The sequence below is a fragment of the Nothobranchius furzeri genome, chromosome 13 (assembly GCF_043380555.1).
Source record: "Nothobranchius furzeri strain GRZ-AD chromosome 13, NfurGRZ-RIMD1, whole genome shotgun sequence".
NCBI lineage: Eukaryota > Metazoa > Chordata > Actinopteri > Cyprinodontiformes > Nothobranchiidae > Nothobranchius > Nothobranchius furzeri.
In genome coordinates, this window is record NC_091753.1 from 27,303,246 (window position 1) to 27,329,576 (window position 26,331).

The 26,331-nt window shown below is 41.5% G+C and overlaps 2 protein-coding genes across 5 annotated transcripts in view; both read left to right on the top strand.

The window, feature by feature from the left end:
• vaspb (vasodilator stimulated phosphoprotein b) overlaps positions 1-2,897 on the top strand; it is a 43,867-nt gene extending 40,970 nt beyond the window's left edge. Inside the window, exons 11-14 of one of the 2 annotated variants that reach the window (XM_070543439.1) lie at positions 42-98; positions 1,527-1,596; positions 2,046-2,103; positions 2,179-2,897. In XM_070543439.1, the coding sequence (XP_070399540.1) occupies positions 42-98; positions 1,527-1,596; positions 2,046-2,103; positions 2,179-2,213 (220 nt within the window). In that variant the 3' untranslated portion in view covers positions 2,214-2,897. The remainder of the gene's footprint in view (positions 1-41; positions 99-1,526; positions 1,597-2,045; positions 2,104-2,178) is intronic. The other variant, XM_070543440.1, reaches the window with a different exon arrangement.
• A 1,084-nt stretch (positions 2,898-3,981) lies between these two features.
• On the top strand, positions 3,982-25,839 carry LOC139062485 (clathrin heavy chain 1-like). Of its 3 annotated transcripts, XM_070543435.1 has the most exons (34): positions 3,982-4,255; positions 7,339-7,546; positions 12,092-12,360; positions 12,482-12,643; positions 12,731-12,844; positions 13,105-13,278; positions 14,193-14,390; positions 14,935-15,135; positions 15,244-15,396; positions 15,576-15,698; positions 15,801-15,938; positions 16,151-16,315; positions 16,448-16,628; positions 17,508-17,671; positions 17,765-17,890; positions 17,979-18,121; positions 18,214-18,448; positions 18,543-18,665; positions 19,025-19,170; positions 19,297-19,480; positions 19,578-19,770; positions 19,891-20,048; positions 20,128-20,292; positions 20,392-20,499; positions 20,664-20,831; positions 20,930-21,079; positions 21,172-21,303; positions 21,418-21,528; positions 21,661-21,831; positions 21,939-22,160; positions 23,099-23,119; positions 25,228-25,265; positions 25,357-25,432; positions 25,511-25,689. In XM_070543435.1, exons 1-33 carry the CDS (start codon positions 4,214-4,216, stop codon positions 25,385-25,387), a joined length of 4,917 nt encoding a protein of 1,638 aa, XP_070399536.1. In that variant the 5' UTR covers positions 3,982-4,213; the 3' UTR covers positions 25,388-25,432; positions 25,511-25,689. The 3 variants fall into 3 exon arrangements, with proteins under 3 accessions (XP_070399536.1, XP_070399534.1, XP_070399535.1); XM_070543433.1 differs by lacking the exon at positions 25,228-25,265 and having other exon boundaries at positions 25,511-25,839; XM_070543434.1 differs by lacking the exons at positions 23,099-23,119; positions 25,228-25,265 and having other exon boundaries at positions 25,511-25,839.
• Positions 25,840-26,331: the final 492 nt, after the last annotated feature.

Here is a 26,331-nt window from a genome sequence, read left to right on the forward strand (position 1 = left end):
ATTTTCATTCTAAGAGGAGAGTGTGTGTGTTTCACTAACAGGAATAACTCCATCCCCAAGAGCATGGACACCGCTTCCTCAGTGTCCCAGGTTTCAAGGTATACATAATGTCCCCCTCCTTCATACTTCCCCCTTGTCTTTCTTTCCCTTCCTCCCCCACTCTCTCTCTCTCTCTCTCTCTCTCTCTCTTTTTTTCTCTCTCTCTTTTTCTCTCTCTCTCTCTCTCTCTCTGTCTCTCTGGATCAGATTTTACAGCTGATGGCTCCATCTAATGGATCACAGGCTGATGTACATCTAGACTCGGGAGACCTGTTGGTTAAATACAGCTGTTTTTTGTGCCGATGTGGTATAACATGATCACAAATTAAACAAAAAGTGTTTCTTTTATTTTACCTTTTTACCTCAAACAAATGTTACGTTAACAGATGATTGCTGTCTGATTGGCCCATCTCTCTCTCCTTCTTTTCAATTCAATTCAAAAATTATTAATCCCTGAGGGAAATCAGAGTTTCAGTACACACAATTCTGAGGTCAGACATACCTACATAGACACATGACAAGAATTGGTGACTGTGGTCATTCGCAACCCGAGTTGCGCTACTGTAATAGATCAAGAGGGTTTATATGAGGATAGAGTCGGGGAGGGAGAAAAGGCACTTCAGAGTTACCCTCAACAGAGAGGGCAGCTTTGCTATGCAAAAAAACACCTCAGACAGATATGCACACAGACTTCAGACATTACACAACATAAGTGTCCACTAGGTGGGGACGTAGGGTTGGGACTTTCCTCATTTCAGTGCGTGCAGCTGCAATAAGCAGCGCTCAACACCTCCGTTTGGACAGGGGAGGGAGATAATGGGTTAGAGGGCACTTTGACTCCTAGATACGGTTCCACAGCCTTCACCAGTCCCAGTCCCGCCCAGGCTGGGACAGGGAGAGAGTTTCCATAGCGACGGCAGCATTCCACATTTCTTCTGAGGGGGAAGTTTTTACTTCAGCCTCACAGAATCTCAGCCAAAGTTCCAAGCTTACGAGTCATCTCGACAATTATATGAGTTTGTGCATTCACAGTGCGATGCATTCCATCCCTGAGCTCCGGGATCGATCCAACATTCCTTGAAAGCTCGTTAATTATCCGGTAAGCCAGGTAACCGCTCAGGCCAAACAGCAGGAATCCCGACACCAAAACGACGAATATCCAAACATCTTCAGAATCCTCTACAGACAGTTGAGAAAGGCATATCAGGTTCCACTGTTTCCAGGAGTCCATGATCCACCCAGCTGGCTCTGTCCCAGAGGGGCATCCGGGAGCCCCTTCTCCCGTTCTTATCATTGAAAAAATGTTGTCAGTCGCATTGAGACCAACTGACCAGATCCATTGTTAATAATTTCCAGTTTCCAGAAAAAATGCAGAAAGCGCAGAAGTTCAATATTTCTTTGTCCAGTGATGACTTTTATTTATTATCCAGATGTTTCAGGTTTCTTTTTTGTAAATATTTGGATTTGTCTTCTTCTTTGTCTTACAGGGCGAAAGGTCCAGGCAATAATAATGATACGGGTGGACCTGAGGACTCAGATTTAGAGAAAATGAAACAGGTGAATTGCTTTTAAACAAAATTGCTACTTTCTTAAGTTTGTTTTTCATGATTTGAAGATGTGAGGAGAACTCTTTAGGCCGTCATATGGAGGAGCTAAAGTATTCGTTCTTCTCGGAGAGATGTTAAAGTGAAAACAAAGGATTCTCCTTCATGTAATAGTCTTTTAGTTTTTAATTGAACTTCCTGAAACCTGAATTTTTGTTAGCTGCACATTCTTAATTTCACCTAGCACTTCGGGTTTAGTAATGCATCAAATTATTTTTTAACAATTAGTGATGTAAAATAATTTAAAAATGCATGTTTAACGTTTATTTTTTAATAACATAATGTCATTTTTTTATTCTCATTATAAAATTAGCTGGTTTAACTGAATTCACTGAACACGTTTCCAGAACATCTAGTGGCACAGAAGCACTACTGGATCACTGATTTAGCTTTTATTTGCAGGAGATCTTGGAGGAGGTGCGGAAAGAGCTGCAAAAAGTCAAAGAGGAAATTATTGGAGGTGAGGTTAAATTGTTACTCCCAGAAATGCTTTAAAGTTCACTTCAGCTACTTACGTGTTTATCTTCTCTCACAGCTTTTATTCAGGAGCTTCAGAAGAGAGGCACATAGTTCTGCTGAGTGTCAGGAGTGATGGAGGGGATGGAGTCTCATCAGGACCTCTCCTCTGGCGCCCCCTCCTGTGTAGCCCAGGGATTTCTCTTCCACCTACATCCTTACTTTTTTTTTTTATCAATCTTACACAAACACCTGTGAGCATTCTTATTTGTACCAGAAAACATTCATGTCATATAACTGCTAAATCCGGGGACTTCCTCGAGTAGCCATCCCGCACTGGCCCATGTCTGTGCTCCTAGCATCTTCCACCATCATTCATCCCATCACGCTGTCGTCTGTGAGGAAAGAGCACAAAGCCTCGGCCGCAGTTGCTTCTGCGATTTGTTGTCATTGCTACTTGTGTTTTCTCCCTTCTGCTACCTGAGGGATCTTTACTGATAGGGCAGATTTCAGTATTCAGGGACAGTGTGTTAATTATGATTTTTACCGTAATAGCAGATCCTCTTCTTTCTCCCAGCAACAATTGTTCAAACATCTGCTGGTGGATTATTGTCTCTAATGTTAGCTGAAGGTGAGATTACAAATTTCAGGAGGATTTGAAAATTAAATCATTCAGAACTTCAGCAAATCTCTGTGAAAAGGAGTCGGAGCTTCCCGGGAACAACATCACAACACAAGCCTTCACCACTACGACACAGAGATGCTTCAGGGAGACGTGCTAAAGGGAATCTGATGTTCAACCTGAATGCTGTGAAAGAGGACTGTGTTGTAGTTTTATAATGTTTGAGAACTTTATTTCTCATTGCATTGCACTTGTTGCAGAGGAAGTGTGTCTGTGTGCCACACTGCCTTTATAGACTATTCCCTTTCACTCAGAATGAGATGTTCTCTGTTGGCCTACTGTACACTGTGCTTCTGCAAGTTTTCTATAATCCTAGATGTTTTTTTTTCTTCTAATTTTAAAATATGAAAAATGGCCATGATGAGGTCAATTAATTTGGCCATGACAACTGCCTTGAGAATAAATATAGAAAATATATATCTATATATAAGGAAAAATGTGTATTTGTTTTGAGGGAAGATGTTAGCTAAAATGAAATGGTTTTTCTATTTTAATTAAAATGAATGGTGAGTGGGTTTTCTTTTTTTCCAATGATTGTTTTCTTATTAAATGTTATTTTGAGTTTTCTTTTTTTCTATTAGTTTAGGCTTTTTACACTGAAATATAATGAAAACAGCTTAGAGACACTGGACTAGAACTGCCTTTGTAGTCAAAATACAGCTGCTTCTTAAATTGCATCTTCTTGTCCCGAGTCATCTTTTGCTATGTGAGTTTTTTTATTGGACCTAAAATGTTACTAACCTGTATTTGAAATGCAAAATGTTCATAAAAAAACTAAGCAAAAATGATAAATATAAAAACTGCACTACGTGTCAATATTTGGTTTGCCAAAAAATTATCACAAGCATCATTTATAAAATAAGCCTTGCATATAAAGGGGTTGTCATTCAAATCTAAGATGTATAGAATTAAAAGATATGTAGTTTGAATTTATCTCCAGCTTAGTATTTTTCACAGGAATACTAAAGTGAAACTTCCGTTTCAGTGTCGGACATTGTTTAAACATCAGCTGAGGAGTGCTTATTGTTTTGATTTTTGGGGGTGTGGGGAATCTTATCAGCTGGAAACAGTTGACTTAAGCCGGTGTCCTTATAGAGCTGCCTGGGTGCTTCCGGCGAGGGAAAAGGCTCTGAGCTGCTTCAGCCGCCATTGCGGATTTCATTGAACAGATCAGCCACAGCCGCTGCTATCCATCGATGCCGTGCAGAAGACCTCCACGGAAGGCGGACCAATTAACATTTTATCGGTGACGGACTTCCAGAACACAACCAACAGCGCCGCATATAGACCTTTGTTTTAATATTGTGCGGCATTTTTCACTGACTGGCTCCGACCTACAGCGAGGAGGTCGTAGCTAGCGCGGTGCTACTGCCTAGCTAACTAGCTGTAACGGCTAGCGTTTCAAGACTCCGGGGAGCTGAAGCAAACCACCATGGCTCAGATACTACCTATTCGCTTTCAGGAGCACCTGCAGGTATGGAAATTAAACTTCACTGTTTTATAACCCCTAGCATTTCGTTTAGTTGTCATTTCTTTATTGAACCGTCTGACAGTTCGCTAGCCTTGCTAACAACGTCAAATACCCGCAGCAAATGAATGACCTCCCCTCTCCCGTTTAGCTTTTCATTCATCTCACTCCTGTATGAAAATACTCCATATAGATAAGCGTCTTAACCTAACACATTTGTGCGTAAACCTACTCAGATGTATATTTTTGTTACGTGTGAAATAATTCTGAATAGTAGCTATCGCTTCAGCTCGTTAACGGTAGTGTGTCGTGAGGGATGTTGAGTCGTCATTTTTTTAATCGTTACCACGCTTGACATCTCAGCTGTTGGGCCGCATAATATTAGAAGCGTTCGTCTTCAAATCTGGTGAAACCCTGCTTTGATTTTTATTGTTATTCGAACTCATGGGGGATTTGATGTCATAAGATGCGCTTAAATCACGGCCAGCTGCAGTCCTCTGACAGTACTCTGTACCGTGAACACGTCACTCCTGAAGGTTGTCTCACGACGAGCCATTTTTTTCACCTGGAGTATGGTGGGTTATTAACCAAAGGTTTCCAACATAAATGTGACTCCCTCATCCTTTGATGTACAAATATTTAGTGACGCTAATTACTTGTTCATTCTCGTGTCCTATAAACCACGTAACCACTGCCTAAAATTTAATTAGCAACGCTATAACTAACTGACCATGAGTTTAATCAAATTTAATCTGATCACAGTTACCAAATATGTTCAACCTGAAACATCTATAAAGCAATATAATCCTAATTTATGATGAATACCCTCCCAGGTGTTGTCTGAACCTCGGAGTTAGAGAAATCTATAATTTAGGATTTATTAAAATCTTCCATGACAATTCTCATCTATTCTAGGCAAGTTGTTTTAAAATTTAAATGTTTTTTTTTATCATTTTGAAACCTCATTTGCTTTAGTGTGACTGACCTTTCACAGATTTTTTTCTGTTTTTGCTTTTTTGTCACACTTAAATCAGCAGATCAGCAAACAAAGATGACCCAAGTAAACACAAAATGCCCTGCCTTGCATATAAAGGGGTTGTCATTCAAATCATGTTACATATCATGTTTGTTTCATTTATTCAGAATGAAAAGGCATTGAAATCAACCAAACCTTATGTTAAACAATAATTGGCCCCTGGTTGTAAAACTCATGGTTGGCTACAACTGCAGTGACATGTTTGTGTGTGATAACCGATAAGGAGTCTCACATTCTTGTGGAGGAATTTTGTCTTATTCTTCTTTGCAGAAATGTTTTAATTCAGATTTGCAGTCTTTTTTGCTTCATGTTGCAGAAACGAATTTAAATGAGTCTTCACCTGAAACTTTCACATTTCCACTTGAAAAATGTATATAATGGCTACCTAATGATTTTTCACTGGCTGGGAAGCTGATATTTAACATTGGATCGTTTTTTTTAATCTTTGCTTCTTCAACCTGCTCATGTGCACCCCACGAGCACGCAAACTCCAAAACAAGATCTTGAGTTCTGGCCTTGATGTCATCACAAAGGCAGGATGTACAGTACCATAAATGGACAGCACAGAGCAATGCCGCTATAGCCCACACTGCTCCGCTTCCGCTCAAATTCAGTAGAGCGCCACCATTACTGAAATCAGGAGAACAGAAAATGTTGAAGTGAATTTTACATGTGAGCTGCCCAGTTCTTGACTGCCAAACTCCACACGTAATGTCGTAATCGGTCCAACCAAAAGACGTAGAATTCACGGCCAGAAAAGACATTTCAACTTTCATTTTGGAACTAGTAGTCTTTAAAAATATTGTAATAATAGTTTGTACTTTAAAATATTGAACTTTTATTAGACTGGCGTTGTTTCAGCTGTCAAGCTTCGCTTCCAAATGTTTGTTAGGTTTTAACACCATTTTTTTGGTAATAATGATTTTTTTCAGTTAACAATAAATGTTAAAGAGATGGCTAGACTAGCAAAACACCCAACTTGCACGCAGAGGACCCGGGTTCGAGTCGAGGCTGGGACATACAAGATTCCAACTCAGGTGGCAGTTTTTTATGGTAATATAACGCCCGAATTGTAATCATTAAACGTCCAAATGAGATGTGCCGAAAAACATTGAATTCATGGCCAGAAAAGACATCAGTTCAACTTTCACTTTGAAACAATGTTTCATGACGGGACGTCTCGGACTGACATCATTTAAACGGTCATTAAATGTCCGAATGTTTTTTGGGAAGCTACCATTATTTTTTAACAGTGCTGTTCCCGAAACTCTCCCTACTAGTCTCAGTGTCTGTGCTAAACATTTTTAGCCAGAATGCTTTATAAATCGGCAAAGATGGCATCAAGGATTCGTCTAGAAAGAGGGGCCATTCTAACTCTTGAGAAACTTTTTTTGAAATTCAAACGGTAAGGCTGAAGTCTGAATACTCTACTGTGTATGAAAGCCGGGACATTGTCCATCACAGGGATGTTATTTTGGAGAAATACTGAAGCGAAACCTACAGTGTCAACACCCCTGCCTCCTCTCCCAATCAACGCACCCTTCATTTGCATTATTAAAATGTCAATCCGCCACAGCTGAAATATCGCATGTGCTCTCGCGAGAAAACGTCCTTTACAAAAAACAGGGTCAGAAAATCACTTTAATTTATTTTTCCAATAAATTTTTATGGCCTAAAAATACTATAAAATGTAAATATCCATAGAAGCAACAGTTGATGACTCCTTTTTAAGGCTTTTTTTAGACCACTCCAAAACATTCAACTTGCTGATGTGCTCATGTGCTTCATTAGACCTTTTTTTTAAAAATGATACAGCAGATATTGTTGCTTAGTTATTTCAATTAAAATGTCTTACTAAAGTACAATGATACTGGAGTTATTTTTGTTTTTTCAACACATTTTGTCTATCGTAGGTTCCAAAATACTTTCAATATATAAAATTCTCTTATTATCCATTTTGCACCGTTTTAAGTCATATCATCATTTTTGCTGAAAACATAATAGGTTATAATCTGCCAGCATTTTAAAAAGAGTTATCACTTTCATACAACAGCTCCAGAACTTGGGGATCAACCCAGCCAACATTGGCTTCAGCACTCTAACCATGGAGTCAGACAAGTTCATCTGCGTAAGGGAGAAAGTGGGTGAGCAGGCCCAGGTCGTCATCATCGATATGGCCGATCCCAATAATCCCATTCGCCGCCCCATCTCTGCCGACAGCGCCATCATGAACCCCGCCAGCAAAGTTATTGCCCTGAAAGGTAAGCAGCAGCTTTAAATCTACTCCACACGTAGTAAGTGTGCTAGCTTTCGTAAACTACCTGAACTCAAAACAAAAAGCTAAATTGTGAACATTCACTTCCTTATCATTTCCTGTCTGATACATGTGGCCATCTGTAAATTTTTGATTAAACTGTTAGTTATGTAGCTGTCACAGTCTGCTTTTAATTTGAATGTTCATAACTAGACCGCCTCATCTTTGTTTGTCAACAACTGCAGTAAAGACTTAAATATTCCATGTGAAACACAGTACTATTGTAGTAGTATTGGTATGAGTATAATTTCATGCTGTCATAAATGCTTTGTCTATTTTGCTTGTTTTTGCTCTTTTTTTTTTTTATTCCATTTCTTACTGCTCTCTTATGTTTGCAGACGGTGAGTTGAATTTTACATATCATGAGTTGTCAAAGTGTTCCTGTATGCATTGTCTTGAAATGTTTGCACATGAATTTTATTCAGTGCTTGGAAGCAAAAATGATTGCAGGAGATGAGCATAAAAGACCTCTTATCTTTTTGTGTGATTGTGCTTGTATATTTGCTACATCATTATTATAATTTATTTTACCTGACCATTTTCCACGGCCTATCAAACATCGTATTTGAAATACTTCGTTTTGCTCACACTGGTAAAGTAGACAGTAATGCTTTTAACAATCGTTGCAGATAGGATGGCATTGAAATAAATGTTTACATTGGAGTACATTAGGTTGGTGAAACTTAAAAAGAACGGAGTCACATTTGGCCGCATCATTGATTAACAGAACAAATCATTCAATTCAATGATACAATTTTAGTCATTTTAGTTTTAGGTATTTGTTACGATCAAAGAATACTTAACTACAGAACCTGACTTCCATCCATAAAATTATAAAATTGAGATTAAACCTTGAAATCATGAGAAATGTTTAAATAATTGAGGAAAGCTGGAAAACGTCTTTTAACAATTGGGGAAAACTGAGCAGTTAAATTGGAGACGATGCGTGGAGAAGTCCCTTTTAAACATGCCATTCCCCTTCAGTGACTGTTAGCATTGTCTTGCATAGTTTTCCTTATTTTTACAGTCAGAGAAATAGAGACCAGAACATATGCAAAGGATTATACAAGCTTCAGCCTTTGCAGCATATTTTTGGTTCTGTTTTGATTACCCTTGTTAGACTGTCAAAAATGATTATTCAATCTGACAGCATGCAGGTAGAAGATGGTAATATTCTTTCCTTTGCAACGCTGCGCACAGTGAATAAAATCTGTTCAGAAATGTCGTTCATTCTAAAATCTTTGGTTTTAGGCTTCAGGCTTTTATTTATAAAGAGAAATAATTGTAAAGTGTTGTTCAGTAACTTGCCAAAAGAGTAAAACAATCTATTAAAAAAAACTATGCAAATATCAAAATAAAATGCATTGTAATTTTATTGTAAATATAAAAGGTGTGATATTTACATGCAGTCCTTTTTCATTGTGATCTGAGTGTTGACTACACAGCTGGCCTAAGTTTAATATTAAGTGCATGGCTTGCAGGTTTTAGTGATTGTTTAGAGCTTAAAACAGAAAAATGTTTCATACAACATTTGACTTGCTGACTGGCCCCTCACATGTTCAAATTAGGGCTGCACGATATTAGGAAAACCTGTGACGCGCGATAACGGTGATTTTATTGCGATGACGTTATGACTTTCAACACACCAACACTTATACTTTATACACACCAGTTCATCGTCTATCTTTAGTATTAACACTGCAACAAAATGAAATCATGCAAGTTAACGTTACAAAATTAGCATGATCTGTTTCAATATTTTGTTTAACAATAATCATTTAAATATGTTGCAGCTATTTAAAGCAATAGGACAACGCTGTAGAACATTTACAGAACTAAACGGGTATGTTTACTCCCATAGCCATTAAAACCTTTACCGACTGTGCTGTACACCCTGACCCACCTGTTCAGTTCGATGGCTCTTGGCTCATTTCATTCACTGGCATCATAGCCTTAAGCCGGGCGTGCACTGTGTGACTTTTTCACTTTTTTGAGCCGATTTTCCACTCGTGCGAGAATCCACAAGATCGGGGCGAGTTTTGCGCTGAGCGTCGTGTAGTGTACAGGGGGTTACGAGAGGCGATTAACACCACGTGACCAGCTACCGATCAGCAGTCGTGAGCTCGCACAAACTTCTGGCGTGTTTAATATTTTGCTCATCCCTCGTGAGGGTATCGCACTGTTGAAGCGGCACTGCGAGCAGCTGTGACCCAAAAAGTACCAGAACCGCGCATGCGAATCATGCATCAACACCGCTCGCCCGCTATTTCCCTAATAACACACGTTGTTCATTTTTGTTTCTACACGTTTTTTTTTTACTCACAAAGATTGTCAAGAAAGCGTGTTTGTCGTGTTCATGTCAAATTAAACTGATCACAAAACACAGATTTACTTTCTTTATTTCGTTTTCCTCATCCAACCCCCATAAATCCCTGTGTGTCCTCCTGCAGCACTCCCGAAGGACAACAGGCAAAACAAGACAAAAAAGTCTGACGTGTTGAGTAAAAACTGCTATTTTTTAGCATATTTTTAGGGCCGACTTTTTGCTACCAGACGTACAGTGTGAGCAGTCGGATCGCATCCGAGAACTGGGTCATACAGTGTGAGCGCATGACTCGTGAGATCTGCCCTGCGAGGAAGTCGTACAGTTTGAGCTGAAGCTGAGTGCTACGAATGGAAAAAGTCGCACAGTGTCCCAGCTTTAGCCAAATAATGTACAAGTGCCTCTGGTATTTTCTTGTACCATTTTGAGGTGTTCTCATAAAAAGTTCCACCCACAAAACGCTGATAGATGGGCATCTGGTGGGTTGTTGTGCTCTTACTTGTCTTAACGTCAGACTTTGGGTTTGCTAACTCAAACTTTCTGGAGCCGTGTAAATAGATCTATGTGGCTGCATTGAAGGTGACAACAGATATTTCTCCTGTTTCCCTTCATGGTTGCCATAAGTGTTTGTCACATCTTGCAAACTACTTGTGATGGTTGAACGTTGTCTCTCTTGTAACCAAAATATCTTCAAGTAAGAGACATGCTGTTTTAAACATGAGTTATTTTCTCGCACTAACATTTTCCGCACACGTTTTACCCTCAATTATTGTGACGCTCTCTAAGCTAACTCCGGTGTTTGTTAGCCAGCCATAAGTGCCGTCCACCTAAGGGGGCGGGCATATAACCTATAAGAACCCAACTGATATGCCCAATGGGTGAAGGGATCCATTCGATTAGTCAAAAGCTTCATGCTTCCGCTTGACAAAAGGCAATTATGTGTAGCAAACATTTGAGTTGACCATTCATTACATTTTATTCCTCTTCTTTGCGATATGACTACTGCATGTATTGTGATTACGATAACATATGCAATGTATTGTGCAGCCCTAGTTCAAATACAATACAACTAGTTCAAACTGCTGGAGATGTCTTTGTCTTCAGTTATTTGTTTTGTTTCAAATCCAAAATTATCGATAGTAATCAGTGCAAAGTGCACACAGCTTCCCCTCTGTTTTAAACGAGCATCACTCTGTTGGTACTTATGGTTCATTAAAGGTAATTTGTGACTTATTTTTGTTTGAGGAATGTCAAACTGGTGTGTGTGTGTGTGTCCTCTGCTTAGACTGAACAGGGAGAAATTATAACCTGAATTGGTGTGAGCGCATCTGTGCAGAAATCCTCATCACATCTGTGTCTTCCTTGTTCTTCTCTTTTTTTTTTTTTTTTTTTCAAAATCTGCATTCACACCAATCCCAAATTAACACATTTATAGTTAAAAATGACACTTCATTGTGAGTTCCTATAATAGCAGCTGATTTAGCATCAGTTCTACAATTTATCAGGTTTGAGCTTAATACTTTTTAAAACTATAATTTCTGATTTAGAGAATTTTAAACTTTGTGACGGAATTGAAATACAGTTTTGTTTTGTTTTTTGTTGTCATTAATGCTGTCTAAAAGGTGATACAATCTAATCAAATACCAAGAGTTCATTGTTAAGGTAGAGGAGCTTTATAAGTCTAGAAAAAGTGTAGTGTATATAGTGATGATTGGAAGTGCAACATTCCCAAATAAATCAACCTTCATTCTCACACATTGAAGAGCTGTTTTTGACACAGCTAAGCATTATGGGAAAACCCATCAGTCCACATCTGGATTTCTAGTGCCCCCTTTATGTTGTTTGATCATAAAGCCACAATCAGAAATAAAGTGGCTTTAGTGTGAGCCTGAGTTTTTCAAAATAATTCTTCTAAAAATTGAACAGAACTCGGGTGACACAAAAACTTTGTTGCATCTAACGTGACTGAATGCAGATCTGTTTGGTAGTTGCCCTCTTTTTGGTCTTGCTTTTTGACAGTCCCATGGTTTTCTGTAGGTGTGTGTTATGGCTTTAGTCACAACACTGGTGGTGTTTGTTTGTTTTTTTAATCAAACACTTTGTAGGGTGGGGGGCTGTTCCCAACATTGACTGTCACCACCCGTTAACCTGAGCTCTTGATGTTTCCAGCTGCAAAGACCCTGCAGATCTTTAACATTGAGATGAAGAGCAAGATGAAGGCTCACACGATGACTGATGATGTGACGTTCTGGAAGTGGATCTCCCTCAACACGGTTGCCCTGGTCACAGACAACGCGGTCTACCACTGGAGCATGGAGGGTGACTCTCAGCCAATCAAAGTATTTGATCGTCACTCCAGCTTGGCAGGCTGCCAGATTATCAACTACCGCACAGATGCCAAACAGAAATGGCTGCTGCTCATTGGCATCTCAGCACAGGTGAATAAGCTCGATGTCTAAAGGGCTGCATTAGCGTCGATGAGGAAATGTTAAGTCAGAATTCTACAGTAACTTTTTTACATAAACATGTGCTGAAGCAAATACTGTTTTGACTCTTCAGCAAAACCGCGTGGTTGGAGCCATGCAGCTGTACTCGGTGGACAGGAAAGTGTCCCAACCCATTGAGGGCCATGCTGCTGGATTTGCACAATTCAAGATGGAGGGCAACACAGAAGAGTCCACTCTGTTCTGCTTTGCTGTGCGAGGACAAGCGGGAGGGAAAGTAAGATTTACAGGCAGTACAGAGCTGGCTTGAATCAAAAATTATTGATTAAAAACACTGCTTGCTTTAATTTCTTTTTTCCTCCAGCTCCATATTATTGAAGTGGGGACTCCACCGACTGGAAACCAACCATTTCCAAAGAAAGCAGTGGATGTTTTCTTCCCTCCAGAAGCCCAGAATGACTTCCCTGTTGCCATGCAGGTACAAACAAAGGGATTTAAAATAACTTAAGGATTAGTACCTCGTGTTAAATAAATGCTGTAGGAAATAATACTCAGTCTAATGGAAAACCAGTGCTCTCTGACTGTTCATCATTAATGTCCTTCAGGAAAAAATAGTCCCCCCTGTCCTGCCATTAAGAGTGTGTCTCCTGCAGCTGATGCTGTTCAATATTTCATAGATTTTAGTTCTTTTTGTAATGAGCTCCATTTATAGCTGCCTGTCTATTTCTGCCCACCCAGATCAGTTCCAAACAGGATGTTGTGTTTCTCATCACCAAATATGGCTACATCCACCTGTATGACCTAGAGACTGGGACTTGCATCTACATGAACAGGATCAGTGGGGAGACCATTTTTGTCACTGCCCCCCATGAACCCACAGCTGGTATCATTGGAGTCAACAGGAAAGGACAGGTACTCCCATCTGAAACTTTCCATAGAATAAATGACTTTTGGGTTGATGCCTAAAATAAGTCTTGAACCAAACTGAAACTAGACGTTAATTTTTGCACGTTGTTAAACATGAGAATAAGAGCCTTTCAGATCTGACGGTAACATGCAGGGACGTGTTGCTCGATGTCTCTCTCTCACACTGATGAGAGGAAATGAGTTTATTTAATCCATGAGTCCAAGTTCTGTTTGGTCATACATTGCTGCCAACTTCATTGGCATTCCACACCCCATAATGCTAATAGGCTAGGCGGGTTCACCAGATTTTACAAGATGACAATGATTTATAGATCACAGATTCTTAATATTATGATTAAGTAATTGGCATGAGCTGAGATGATGAGTCGTATGTAAAGGTTTGAATTGAAATGTGGTATTTGTTAAACAATAATTAAGGTGATTTATGTTTTAATATGAACATCCACAGTATTTGCATTTTCTAATCACTGCCAGTCTAAGGCTGCATATGTGCCTGAACTGATGTCTTGGATGAGTTTGTTGCTGCCAACATTTGTTGGTGATTCACATTCCCTGTGGGCTGGCGGCCTCTTTCTGTATCAGCTTGGGTCCTTGAGGGTGACCTTGACTGAGGAAATCTCTGTGAAAATATCACGCTGCAGCAGCATTTTCTGTGTCAGGCGGCATGTGACCGCCACAACAGGGAGACTAAGCTTTGCCAGGCAGACTATACAACCTAATCTTGTTATTTCTCCTGGCTCTGATCTGTTGGTCTTCTAGACTGTTGTTGCTCATGCACACTGTAACACCACATGAAACACAAGAAAAGATCCCTAATGTGAAACGCTGTCTCTTTCCCCCTCTCATCAGGTGTGTGTATACATGGTGTATTGATATTAAGCCATGTTTCTTTGTCTCAGGTACTGTCAGTGTGTGTGGAAGAGGAAAACATCATTCCCTACATCACCAATGTGCTCCAGAATCCAGACCTGGCTCTTCGCATGGCTGTACGCAACAACCTCGCTGGTGCTGAGGAGCTGTTCGCCCGCAAGTTTAACACCCTGTTTGCAGCAGGAAATTACTCCGAGGCTGCCAAGGTGGCAGCAAATGCACCGAAGGTACTGGTAGCATTCCGCCCTGCATCCCAACAGCAGAGTGTTAAAACTAAACAGGTTTTAGAGCTTGTGCCAAAGGGGACAATGTTTTTAAAGTATTTTTTTATTTTGCTAAGTCATCAAAGTAATTTGTGTATACAGAAACATACATCAAACACATATATATATATATATATATATATATATATATATACACTCCCCTACCTCACAAATATGCATATTCATATACTTATACAAGTATCCACACCCTCCACATACTAATTAAATACAAAAATGTCATGACCGAACAGGTTTGGGCAGAAGCAAAAATACTTTTGCTGATAAATATTTTAAAAACTAAAAGTGTAGTTGCTGTTACCAATGATATTTTATCCTCATTCCAACATTTTACTCCCATTGAAGATACTTCTCATTTTATACCTTTCTTAGCTTGTTGTACTGTTAACATACAGACTCGCAGATCATATTTACTCTCTCTCCTTACAAAGTGAGGCAAATTTATAATTGGTTTTAAAGGGTTTCACATTGACTTATCTGTCTATTCCAGGGCATCCTGCGGACTCCAGACACCATCCGTAGGTTCCAAAGTGTTCCAGCCCAACCAGGCCAGACGTCTCCTTTACTTCAGTACTTTGGCATCCTGCTGGACCAAGGCCAACTTAATAAGTTTGAGTCCCTGGAGCTGTGCAGGCCTGTTCTTCAGCAAGGCCGCAAGCAACTTCTGGAGAAATGGCTAAAGGAGGACAAGGTAAGTGTCCCTCCTCCCGAAACACATTCAGACTTTTCTGGAGGTTTTTTTTTCACGATTGTTTTCTGATGACTTTGTTTTATCTAAATCTTGGTTTTGTGTTTCCAGCTGGAATGTTCTGAGGAACTTGGAGACTTGGTGAAGTCTGTAGATCCTACTCTTGCCCTCAGCGTTTATCTCCGAGCGAATGTTCCTAATAAAGTCATTCAGTGCTTTGCAGAGACGGGACAGTTCCAGAAGATTGTTCTCTATGCCAAGAAGGTGTGCAGACAGTTTATTTTAGTCGCTTCTTAGTTTATTGAAAGTTATAAGTAAATAAATAAATAAATAAAATGACTACAAATTATTGAGGAATGATTTTAGTTTGAACTGGCGGTCGCCATTGTTCACATTTGTAACTCCCAATTACAACAAGTGGCATGGATCTGTTTTCCCTGTAGGTCGGCTACACTCCAGACTGGATCTTTTTACTGAGGAATGTGATGCGGATCAGTCCAGAGCAAGGCCTCCAGTTCTCCCAGATGCTGGTTCAGGATGAAGAACCACTTGCTGATATTACACAGGTATACATGCATGAACAATAGTTTAAAAGCGTTAGAGGACTAAAACTCGGCCGACGGCTCTGCTCTCATCAGAGTAAACAAATCCCTGTTGTGTTTCTCCAGATTGTTGATGTCTTTATGGAGTACAACCTGATCCAGCAGTGCACATCCTTCCTGTTGGATGCTCTAAAGAACAACAGGCCCATGGAAGGACCACTGCAAACGCGTTTATTGGAAATGAATTTGGTTCACGCACCACAGGTACAATCACATGACAATAAGTCTGATGCAGACGCAGTCATGAATCAAGAATCACATGAATTACAGTTGGTTGCAGTTTTTGTTTTTTACCTACAACAATCTAATGTTTTTTCAGATACACAGTTTAATTTGAACTGTAAGGAATTATTTAATTGCTGTTTAAACTATGAGCTGAGATGAAGGGTTATTTTTCCTTGTGTCATGTCCTATAGGTTGCAGATGCCATCCTTGGCAATCAGATGTTCACCCACTACGATCGCGCTCATGTGGCACAGCTGTGTGAGAAGGCTGGCCTCCTGCAGAGGGCGCTGGAGCATTATACTGACCTGTATGACATAAAGCGTGCGGTGGTGCACACACACCTTCTAAACCCAGAGGTACAAACTCAAGAGAGTCCTAAATGAGCAGTTGTTAGATGAGTTTGTGCAAAACATTCCATTAGAAAATATTTAAGATTTTCTTTTTTTTACCAGTTTAATTTAATTGCTCCATTTCCCTCTGTTTTGCAGTGGTTGGTGAATTTCTTTGGCTCCCTCTCCGTAGAGGACTCTCTGGAATGTCTGAGGGCCATGTTGTCCGCTAACATCCGCCAGAACCTGCAGATCTGTGTGCAGGTTGCCTCCAAGTACCACGAGCAGCTTTCAACTCAGTCGCTCACCGAGCTTTTTGAGTCATTCAAGAGCTTTGAGGGTTAGTTACAAATACGTGAAACGTCTAAAAGACCTCTCCAACTACATCTTATTTAAGGTTGATTCTTCTATAATTGGTACTGAACAGTCATGTTTATGGATAGGTCTGTGGGTTAATCCATGTCATCAACATCTTGTAAATATAACGCTGCAAATTTCCTGCTGTGCTTTTGGTGTTGGGGTTAAGCCTGGTTTATGCTTCTCCGTCAGCTCCGCAAGGGACAGACACGCACGGATTGACGGAAGCGTTTTGCTCTCATACTTCTCCGTCTCCTGGAGAGTGTTGCAAAGCCATTGCCCGGCAGGACCACAGAGGGCGTTGCGCTGTTCTGTGGTATCCTGTCATGTACCGGTCCAAGAAAGTGTTTATATTGTGTTTTTTGTGTATATACGAGACTTGTTACACAGACATATTTGTCTCTCATTCTCCCACCTCTTCATGCGCTCCCCACCTCTAAACCCACGTTTCCTTTCATTTCCGTCCACAAATAAAACGCTTGCTGCTCATCTTTTCACTCCTCCAGTCACGGGAGAATTAAACGTTCATATTTTTAGAGTTTTTTCGCGAGGTATTCTTCAAGCTTCTCCGTGTCTGCCGCTAGTTGTCCTCGGCTCTCTTTGCAATGGCGGCGCTGTAAACAACAGCGGCATCCTGACCAATCACAAGCTTGCGTAATCCGTCTCGTTCGACGGATGTTTAAAAAAGTGCGCTCGACTCCGTGCGTACTTGCGTGCCTGCCGGAGCCCTACGCAAGGACGGATAATGGCGTTGCGTGTCTCCGCACTGACGCAGACGGAGAAGCATAAATCAGGCTTTAGTCTCATGCAAACAGATAATTTCTCAGTCCCTCCTGTTCTTTTTGACTTTATTATCTTTCAGGTTTGTTCTATTTCTTGGGTTCTATTGTAAACTTCAGTCAGGACCCAGAGGTCCACTTCAAGTATATTCAGGCTGCCTGCAAAACGGGTCAGATCAAAGAGGTGGAGAGAATCTGCAGAGAAAGTAACTGCTACGACCCCGAACGTGTAAAGAACTTTCTGAAGGTGAGGAATTGCCGATGTAGAAGAATAAAGCTTTTTAATGATTAAATCATCCTGTTAAACTTTATTAACACTCATTTCTGTTTTTTTCAACAGGAAGCCAAGCTTACTGACCAGTTACCGTTGATCATTGTGTGCGACCGCTTTGATTTTGTCCATGACCTGGTCCTGTACCTTTACCGCAACAGCCTGCAAAAGTACATTGAGATTTATGTTCAGAAGGTACAGTGTTACACTCAGTTATGTTAATTAAATATGTTCTCCAGCTATGCATTTGTTCTTGACAAATATTTTGAATAAATAATTCCAGGTGAACCCAAGCCGTCTGCCAGTAGTCATTGGAGGTTTATTGGATGTAGACTGTGCTGAAGATGTGATCAAGAATCTGATTATGGTGGTGAGAGGACAGTTCTCCACTGATGAACTTGTTGCTGAAGTGGAAAAGAGAAATCGGTAGGACGGAAGAATGAAAGTGGAAAAAAAGGATTATATGTATTATTTAAATCCGTTTCTGGTTTTGATGCTAACCGTTTGTCCTCCTTCAGACTCAAGTTGCTGCTGCCCTGGCTGGAGGCTCGTATTCATGAAGGTTGTGAGGAACCTGCAACCCACAATGCTTTGGCCAAAATCTACATCGACAGCAACAACAACCCTGAGCGCTTCTTAAGGGAGAACCCCTTCTACGACAGCCGTGTGGTGGGGAAGTACTGTGAGAAAAGAGACCCCCACCTGGCCTGTGTGGCATATGAAAGAGGACAGTGTGACCAGGAACTCATCCACGTGAGTTAGACTCTAAATGGCTCTTCTAAATATGCCAGACCTTGACTGTATTACACGACCATTGTCTCTTAATAATATTTTTGTCTCATTATAGGTGTGCAATGAAAACTCATTGTTCAAGAGTTTGTCTCGCTACCTCGTACGCCGAAAGAACCCCGAGCTGTGGGCCAGTGTGTTGCTGGAGACCAACAACTACAGAAGACCTCTGATCGATCAGGTCTGACTTTTTACCGTCTCTGATACTAAACTATGCCAAGGTGACTTATTTCTAGATAAACAACAGAATGATTAGGTCTGTATTTACATTTACACACTTGGCTGATTTTAAATCCAACCACAAAATCTGATCTCAGTCACCTACCTGGTCAGATTATCAAAGTAAGAAAAGTATTTTGCAAATAATCAGATACTTTTTAAAAGCTACAATATATTTGTAAAAACTAGGATTTGACTGATTTTCAGGATCATTAAGACTTGTTTTCATCCAGGGCCGTCTCTAATGGCTGTTCTTCCCCCTCAGGTGGATTACTTTGGGCTTACAGCCAGGTTTATATGTAAATGTTTGCGTTTCCGTAGGTCGTTCAGACAGCCTTGTCAGAGACTCAGGATCCAGAGGAGGTGTCCGTCACAGTCAAGGCTTTCATGACTGCTGACCTTCCCAATGAACTCATCGAACTTCTGGAAAAGATCGTTCTGGATAATTCGGTCTTCAGTGAGCACAGGTGATGCATCTTGTTTCATTGGTGATCTCTTTTGTTCATTTATTCTTGTGAACTGCCTGAATACCAAGTTTGTTTTTTGGTTGTTTACTAAAAGTCTGCAGTTTCTTTGTTTCCGTTTTTGTCCAGAAACCTCCAGAATTTGCTCATCCTGACGGCCATCAAAGCTGATCGCACACGTGTCATGGAGTACATTAACCGTCTAGACAACTACGACGCACCTGACATTGCAAATATTGCCATCAGTAATGAGCTGTTTGAGGAGGCTTTTGCTATTTTTAGAAAATTTGACGTCAATACTTCAGCTGTGCAGGTGAGCTCTTGGTTTCCCTCATTGTTTATATGTTTTGTTATGGCTAAAGCCTCTTTGGAGATGTTCTTATATAGAGTTTTGTTTTCCTCTCATCCAGGTTCTGATCGAACACATCGGTAACTTGGACAGAGCTTATGAATTTGCTGAGCGCTGCAATGAGCCTCCAGTGTGGAGTCGGCTAGCAAAGGCTCAGCTACAGAAGGGGATAGTCAAAGAAGCTATCGACTCCTACATCAAGGCTGATGACCCTTCTGCGTACATGGAGGTGGGACAAGCTGCAGCCCAAAGTGGTGAGTTGATTCTTTTGAACGGTATCTTTTTTTCTGTTTCTATTGGGGTTAATTACATTTGGTAAATATGCAGTTGAAAGGGATGTAGATGAAACTGAAGTTGGGTTTTTTTGCGCGTAGGAAACTGGGAAGACCTGGTGAAGTTCCTACAGATGGCTCGTAAAAAGGCACGCGAGTCATACGTCGAGACAGAGCTGATCTTCGCTCTGGCAAAAACCAACCGCCTGGCAGAACTGGAGGAGTTCATCAATGGTCCTAATAATGCTCACATCCAGCAGGTAGGAATTAGGAAGTCCGCCCTTTTATCGGTTCAGTTGTTGCTAAGGTATTCTTGCCTTCACTTCCTTCTTCTTTCAGGTGGGTGATCGTTGTTATGATGACAAGATGTACGAAGCTGCCAAGCTGCTTTACAACAACGTGTCCAACTTTGGTCGTCTTGCCTCAACGTTGGTGCACCTGGGAGAATACCAGGCTGCTGTGGACGGAGCCCGCAAGGCCAACAGCACCCGCACCTGGAAGGAGGTGAACAACCACACACCTCTGTTCTTCCACTGACCGTAGCCTCATTGTTAGTTTGTGATGTCCACTTGCCTATCTAAAACAAGTCATCTGCTCGTCCAGGTGTGTTTTGCTTGTGTGGATGGGAAGGAGTTCCGTCTGGCCCAGATGTGCGGTCTGCATATTGTTGTTCATGCTGATGAACTGGAGGAACTGATCAACTATTACCAGGTATGTGGGGCAGCTGTTATACTGGCAAATCTGTAACTGATTTAGATTTGTGATGGGGAGAATTTGTTACCTACTGTAATGTTATGAAGATGACCGTCTTCATCTCCTAAAAGAAATGTAAATGTAAAATAATAAAGGCAATGGTTTGTGCCTGTCACCTGCAGGATCGTGGCTACTTTGAAGAGCTGATCACCATGCTTGAGGCAGCTCTGGGACTGGAGCGGGCTCACATGGGCATGTTCACAGAGCTGGCCATTCTCTATTCAAAGTTTAAACCCCAGAAGATGAGGGAACACCTGGAACTCTTCTGGTCTCGCGTCAACATTCCAAAGGTAGTTTTTTTTTTTTTTTGTTTGTTTTTTTGCAAACGCGGAAAAGAAAGTCCACCTAAATTGAAGATGGAAATAATCTTCTCTTGTTTCTGTTTCAGGTCCTCCGAGCAGCTGAGCAGGCCCACCTCTGGGCAGAATTGGTGTTCCTCTACGACAAGTATGAGGAATACGATAACGCCATCATCACTATGATGAACCATCCCTCTGATGCCTGGAAGGAAGGCCAGTTCAAAGACATCGTTACCAAGGTAACACGTTCAACATGACAACCACAGTGTCAAAGCTCAAAACTGTCCCCAGTTCTTAACAAGACTTGTCCCCCCCCCCCACCTCATTGCAGGTGGCGAATGTAGAGCTGTACTACAAGGCTGTCCACTTCTACCTGGAGTTTAAACCTTTGTTACTGAATGACCTGCTCATCGTCCTGTCTCCAAGGCTAGACCACACACGTGCCGTCAACTTCTTCAGCAAGGTACTCGCTTATTATTGTTTGATTCAGAAATCTAAATGGTTTTTATTGCTGGTCATTTCTAGAGAGCCAAGTGACTGTCACTGATGATTTTTAATATTCTGGTTCTCTGTTCAGGTGAAACAGTTGCCGCTGGTTAAAACATACCTGCGGTCGGTCCAGAATCACAACAACAAGGCTGTGAATGAAGCACTTAACAACCTCTTCATCATTGAGGAGGACTATGCAGTATGTTTATTACTCTTATCTTTATAGAAGGTTGCAGCCTTTTTCTTTTTTGGTTGAACTCTACATCCATTTTACCAAATAACAATATTCTTTGTTGATTTTTCAACTACTTGCTTATCCTCTGTAACTTAGGCCCTGCGAACATCCATCGATGCTTATGACAACTTTGACAACATCTCCCTGGCCCAGAGTCTGGAGCAGCACGAGCTGATAGAGTTCAGGAGGATCGCTGCCTACCTTTTCAAGGGCAACAATCGCTGGAAACAGAGTGTCGAGCTCTGCAAGAAGGACAAGCTCTACAAGGTGCAGTGTCATCACAACTAACATTTTAGAAAAAATGTTGCATTTTGAATGAGACAAGAACCCTTTATGGTCCCCACCTGAGCTGGAGTGTTGGCGTCCTCCCGCAGGACGCTATGCAGTACGCATCAGAGTCCAAAGACACGGAGTTGGCCGAGGAGCTCTTGGCTTGGTTCCTGAATGAAGACAAGAAGGAGTGTTTTGCTGCCTGCCTGTTCACCTGCTATGACTTGCTGCGGCCAGACGTGGTGCTGGAAACCGCCTGGCGACACAACATCATGGACTTTTCTATGCCGTACTTCATCCAGGTCATGAGGGAGTACCTGTCTAAGGTGAGTAAATCGCCACCTAAAAAAGCCCAAGTGGGATGTTAGAAAAGAAGGCCCGCAGGACGTTTACCTTGAAGTAGTGGTTACCTTCAGTTTTCTCTTATCTTCAACATTGTTGTGATCCTGTCCCCTCTGTCCTCCTCTCTGTGGACATGTCTCGGGTTTGTCAGTCTAGTCTGACATGACTTGAGACATGCTGAAATATCACTGCTCAGTCATTCTACGCTACTTCTTTTTAGCTTTAGGAAAGTGCTGCAAGCTGCTAAAAAGTTTGCAAATGCTACTTACCAGTAATCACACACACACACACACACACACACACACACACACACACACACACACACACACACACACACACACACACACACACACACACACACACAGAACCCTCAGTACTAGCTGTTCTCTCCTCCGTTCATGCTTCATTTGCGTTGCTTTGGTCCATCGTGTGTCCCCACTCTTCTCATTTGGGTTTTCACACCTTCAGGCTACTTTTCCATACAAATGTTTTGCAGAAGAGATTCATGACGGCTTCTCGTTGTGCTGCTCATCTGTTGGGTTGTAGAAAATCTGTCTGTGTTGCTCTCAGACCTAAGTGAAATTTATAAAATATTATTGACTTTATGTGACAAAGTGTTCCTGCTCAAGACTAAAACTAGGCTTGTTTCTGCATTAAACTACATTCAGCTTGAGTAATTGAGCAATATTTATAATATTGTACACACATTGGAAGATTTCCCAAACGGGTGTAAGAAACAGCCAAAGATTCTAGTTCCTTTTAAATCTCAAGTCTGCATTTGTATCAAAAGTGGCGTTAAAAACCCGCACCACTCTGAGGGACAAGTCCTCTGTTTGCTCTTTTCTCTCTGTCACGGTTCTGTTTTGGGAGCCTCCCATTTGTTTTTTCCTCCTTAAGTTGCCTCTCTGAATTTCCTTTTCAGGTTGATGCGATAAAGGAAAAGGTGAAAGTCGAATCCATTTTCTAATCATTCTTTTTGACCCTATCCATGTCCTGTAGCTTTTAGCTTGCAGGAGTAAAGTATTAGGAGAACCTGCATGCCCCCTCCCCAGTTTGTCACACTCCAGCTTCTGACTGAAACTCCAGACGTCCACTAGACAAACCCACCATTCTCCAGAGCGCGGCTCTTCACACCCATCATGGGTGCTTGGTTCACTGCTGTCGCTGACTGCTCAGATGTTTTATTTAGGAGCATGATGCACTCGGACTAATTTGTGATTTTATTTGGACCCATCTAGTAAGACCTTAGGTGCTGGGAGTGTCCCAAACCATAACAGCATTTTACCTGCAGGGTAAGGTTTTCTATTCTGATTGTCAGCTGAGCCACACAGTGATCCAGCAGAGCCATCAGCTTTCCTTATGGAGTGTGAAGAGCGCCGCTCTGGTAGCAACCTCACATGCTGTCCTCAGGTCCTGTTCCCCCACACCTACCGATGGATCAGAATGTTGAACTGATGTGTAAAACCGCTCAGCTGCAGTCTGCCAACCACTATCATCCTAAATTACTTCCGTATCATGTCAGAGAGCTTATGGTGCTGAATGCTAGTGCTGGGGACAAGTATTTACGTCCATACAGTTAAATGTTTCAGATTAGAAAAAACAGTTAAAGTAAATCTATACAGATATCATTCATTACGGTGAGAAAATGTTAAACTAACATGGGTCTGTGTGAAAAAGTAACTTCCCCCGGTTCATAGTGAATAATTTGTGATTAATCGTGTCAAAGCTGAGTTCAGTGTCACTAGTCCCTCTCAGGCCTGATTACTACCACACCTGTAAAAGTAAGAAACCTGTCTGACAACGTGCTATTAGTCATAACTTTTACCGCTGTTTCATTGTTCTCACTGTTTACTGAGTAGTCTATTATTAAATAATCACTATTAATTATAATAATACATGGCATTAAAACATCAGCAGATGTTTTATGTCTCCAAAGGACTAATTGTGTTTGGGTGTACTGTCAGAGTCACACACACACACACTAGTGGAAGGAAAAGCATGCCTCCCTTGCTCCCCCCTCAGCAGCACTCAGGCCAGGCTAGGAGATGTTGTCGTTGGCTGTGCTTGCTTCTGAAAACTTTGAATTGGCTGAAGAGAATCACCCCCACCACCACTCTTTCACACTCCTCCCTCTGTCATCCTTTGTCTTTTTCTCGTGCACTCCTGAAGAAGAAAATAACCCAACTGCTGCTTCAGCATGACTATCAGCCCTCCTGTTCTCAAATGAAACAGCCTGTCTCTCCTCGACACGGCCCGCTCAACCACACTGACTGTAGTAGTAACCCATGCTGTGTGTAGAGAACTGAACCCAAAACCATCTTCAGAGGGGGCTTCAGTAGCGCTGCTCCCCATCAGGGCTGCAGCTAAGGCTAGTCGTGTTCCACTTGCTGCTTATTTCTTTAAATTGTTCCTGCTCTATCCCGCTGCTTCTGCCTCTGATCACAAAACAATGAATCCACTGGCTTCCGGTCCTTTTAACCTGCTTTACATTGATGTTTTCGCTGAAACAGTCACTTTGGTTGAAGCTTTTCAAAATGTTAGCTTACAAACCAAAACTGGAAAACTAGGTCTCTGCTTTTTAGTTGGAACTAAATGGGTAGTTTAATGTTAAGGGTATGGACTACTGCTCAGACTCCTGATGAATAGAGTTATATGGATTCCATCAATGAGTTCCTTATGTTAGTTATGAGGATTCAGAATATTTGGACTCCATGATGATGACACGGAACAACAGTAATAAAAAGCCTAGGCTGTAACTTAGTCTGATTGTTATGGACTTGGTTCTCTACATACATGTTAGAATTAATGTTTTGGGTGGCCAGATGGTGGGACCATTATCGCCCAGTAGCTAGCTGTCTGTGTCTCCTCTCCTAATTCCCATTTCTGAGCGTCTATACAATGGCTAGCTGTAGACTTGCTGGATAGCGTAGCCATTAGCTCTCTACGTGTAGTTGTTCCCGCCTTACGGAGGGCATCCAACCCTTTAGCAAGGCCTGCCTCCTGCAGCCTGTTTTTATTTAAATCTGGACTGTATTCATCTTCGCCTGTCAGGAATGGTCCCATCCGTCAGCCTGTGAAATAACCCCGAGGTCAGTTTTTACAACCCGGCATCTGCCCTTGCTCCCCAGGAGCCAGCGGTTTGGAGTCTGACACAATCACTCCTGTCGTGTTTCTCTACAGGTGGACAAACTTGAAGCCTCTGAGTCTCTGAGGAAACAGGAGGAGCAGGCGACAGAGTCCCAACCCATTGTTTACGGTAGGAAACCACACCAGAAAGGCACAGATCCTTTCCTCTAGACACATTTAGATCTGAGATGGGATGTTTCTGTTTCAGGCTCGCCTCAGCTGATGCTCACGGCAGGTCCCAACATGGCCGTGCCTCCACAGCAGGCCTACGGCTACGGCTACACAGCAGCACCAGGCTACAGCCAGCCCCCACAGCCCAGCTTTGGTTATGGCATGTGAACACCCAGTCCTAGAACCACATCTCCACCCACACTCCTTTCTGTCGGTCGTCACTTTGTGTTCCACACCAGCCTCCCATGGTCTTCTACTCACAGCAGGGGCCACAAGCAAGCAACAGCCCACTCTCGTTCTGACCACCTTTTACTTTGTTCTTTATTTTTATGTTGTCCTGTTACAAGATAAGTTATTTGACCACACTGAAGGACTTTTATTTGTATAGTTTGAGTGGCATCTTCCACATTCCATATTTATGACTACTTATTTAGTTGTTTTTGAGTTCGTGTCATGTTTCTTTTTCTGTCGGTCTGTGCAGAAGTGGACTTGCTGAAGCTGAGCAACAAAGTAGGTGGAGGAGCATTGGATTTTGCACTCATGAAGAAATAAATAGGGAGAAGCTCTTCTGTTTGATGTAGGGAACATGTGAACGGCCTCCATCGTCTTGTCTGTAAAATGCGTTTCATTATTGTATATTAAGAAAAAGGTTACATATGATATTGAACATATATTTGCCACTTAGATGGCTCTAGCTAGCAACACTAAGTAATGATAGTATATTCTGCACATGTGTGTAGCTTTATGGAGTCTCGGATGCAGACAGACATATGCCCTGTGTGTGTGTGTGTGTGTGTGTGAGTGTGTGTGTGTGTGTGTGTGTGAGACCTCTAAATAAATATTTTGATTCCCCCCTGG

Excerpts from the sequence above, each read along its gene's own strand:
- LOC139062485 (XM_070543433.1), top strand. The coding sequence starts at position 4,214 with ATGGCTCAGATACTACCTATTCGCTTTCAGGAGCACCTGCAG. Across the intron at positions 15,397-15,575 it reads TTGTTCTCTATGCCAAGAAG|GTCGGCTACACTCCAGACTG; the intron begins GTGTGCAGACAG and ends TTTTCCCTGTAG. Across the intron at positions 25,433-25,510 it reads GTCCCAACCCATTGTTTACG|GCTCGCCTCAGCTGATGCTC; the intron begins GTAGGAAACCAC and ends TTTCTGTTTCAG.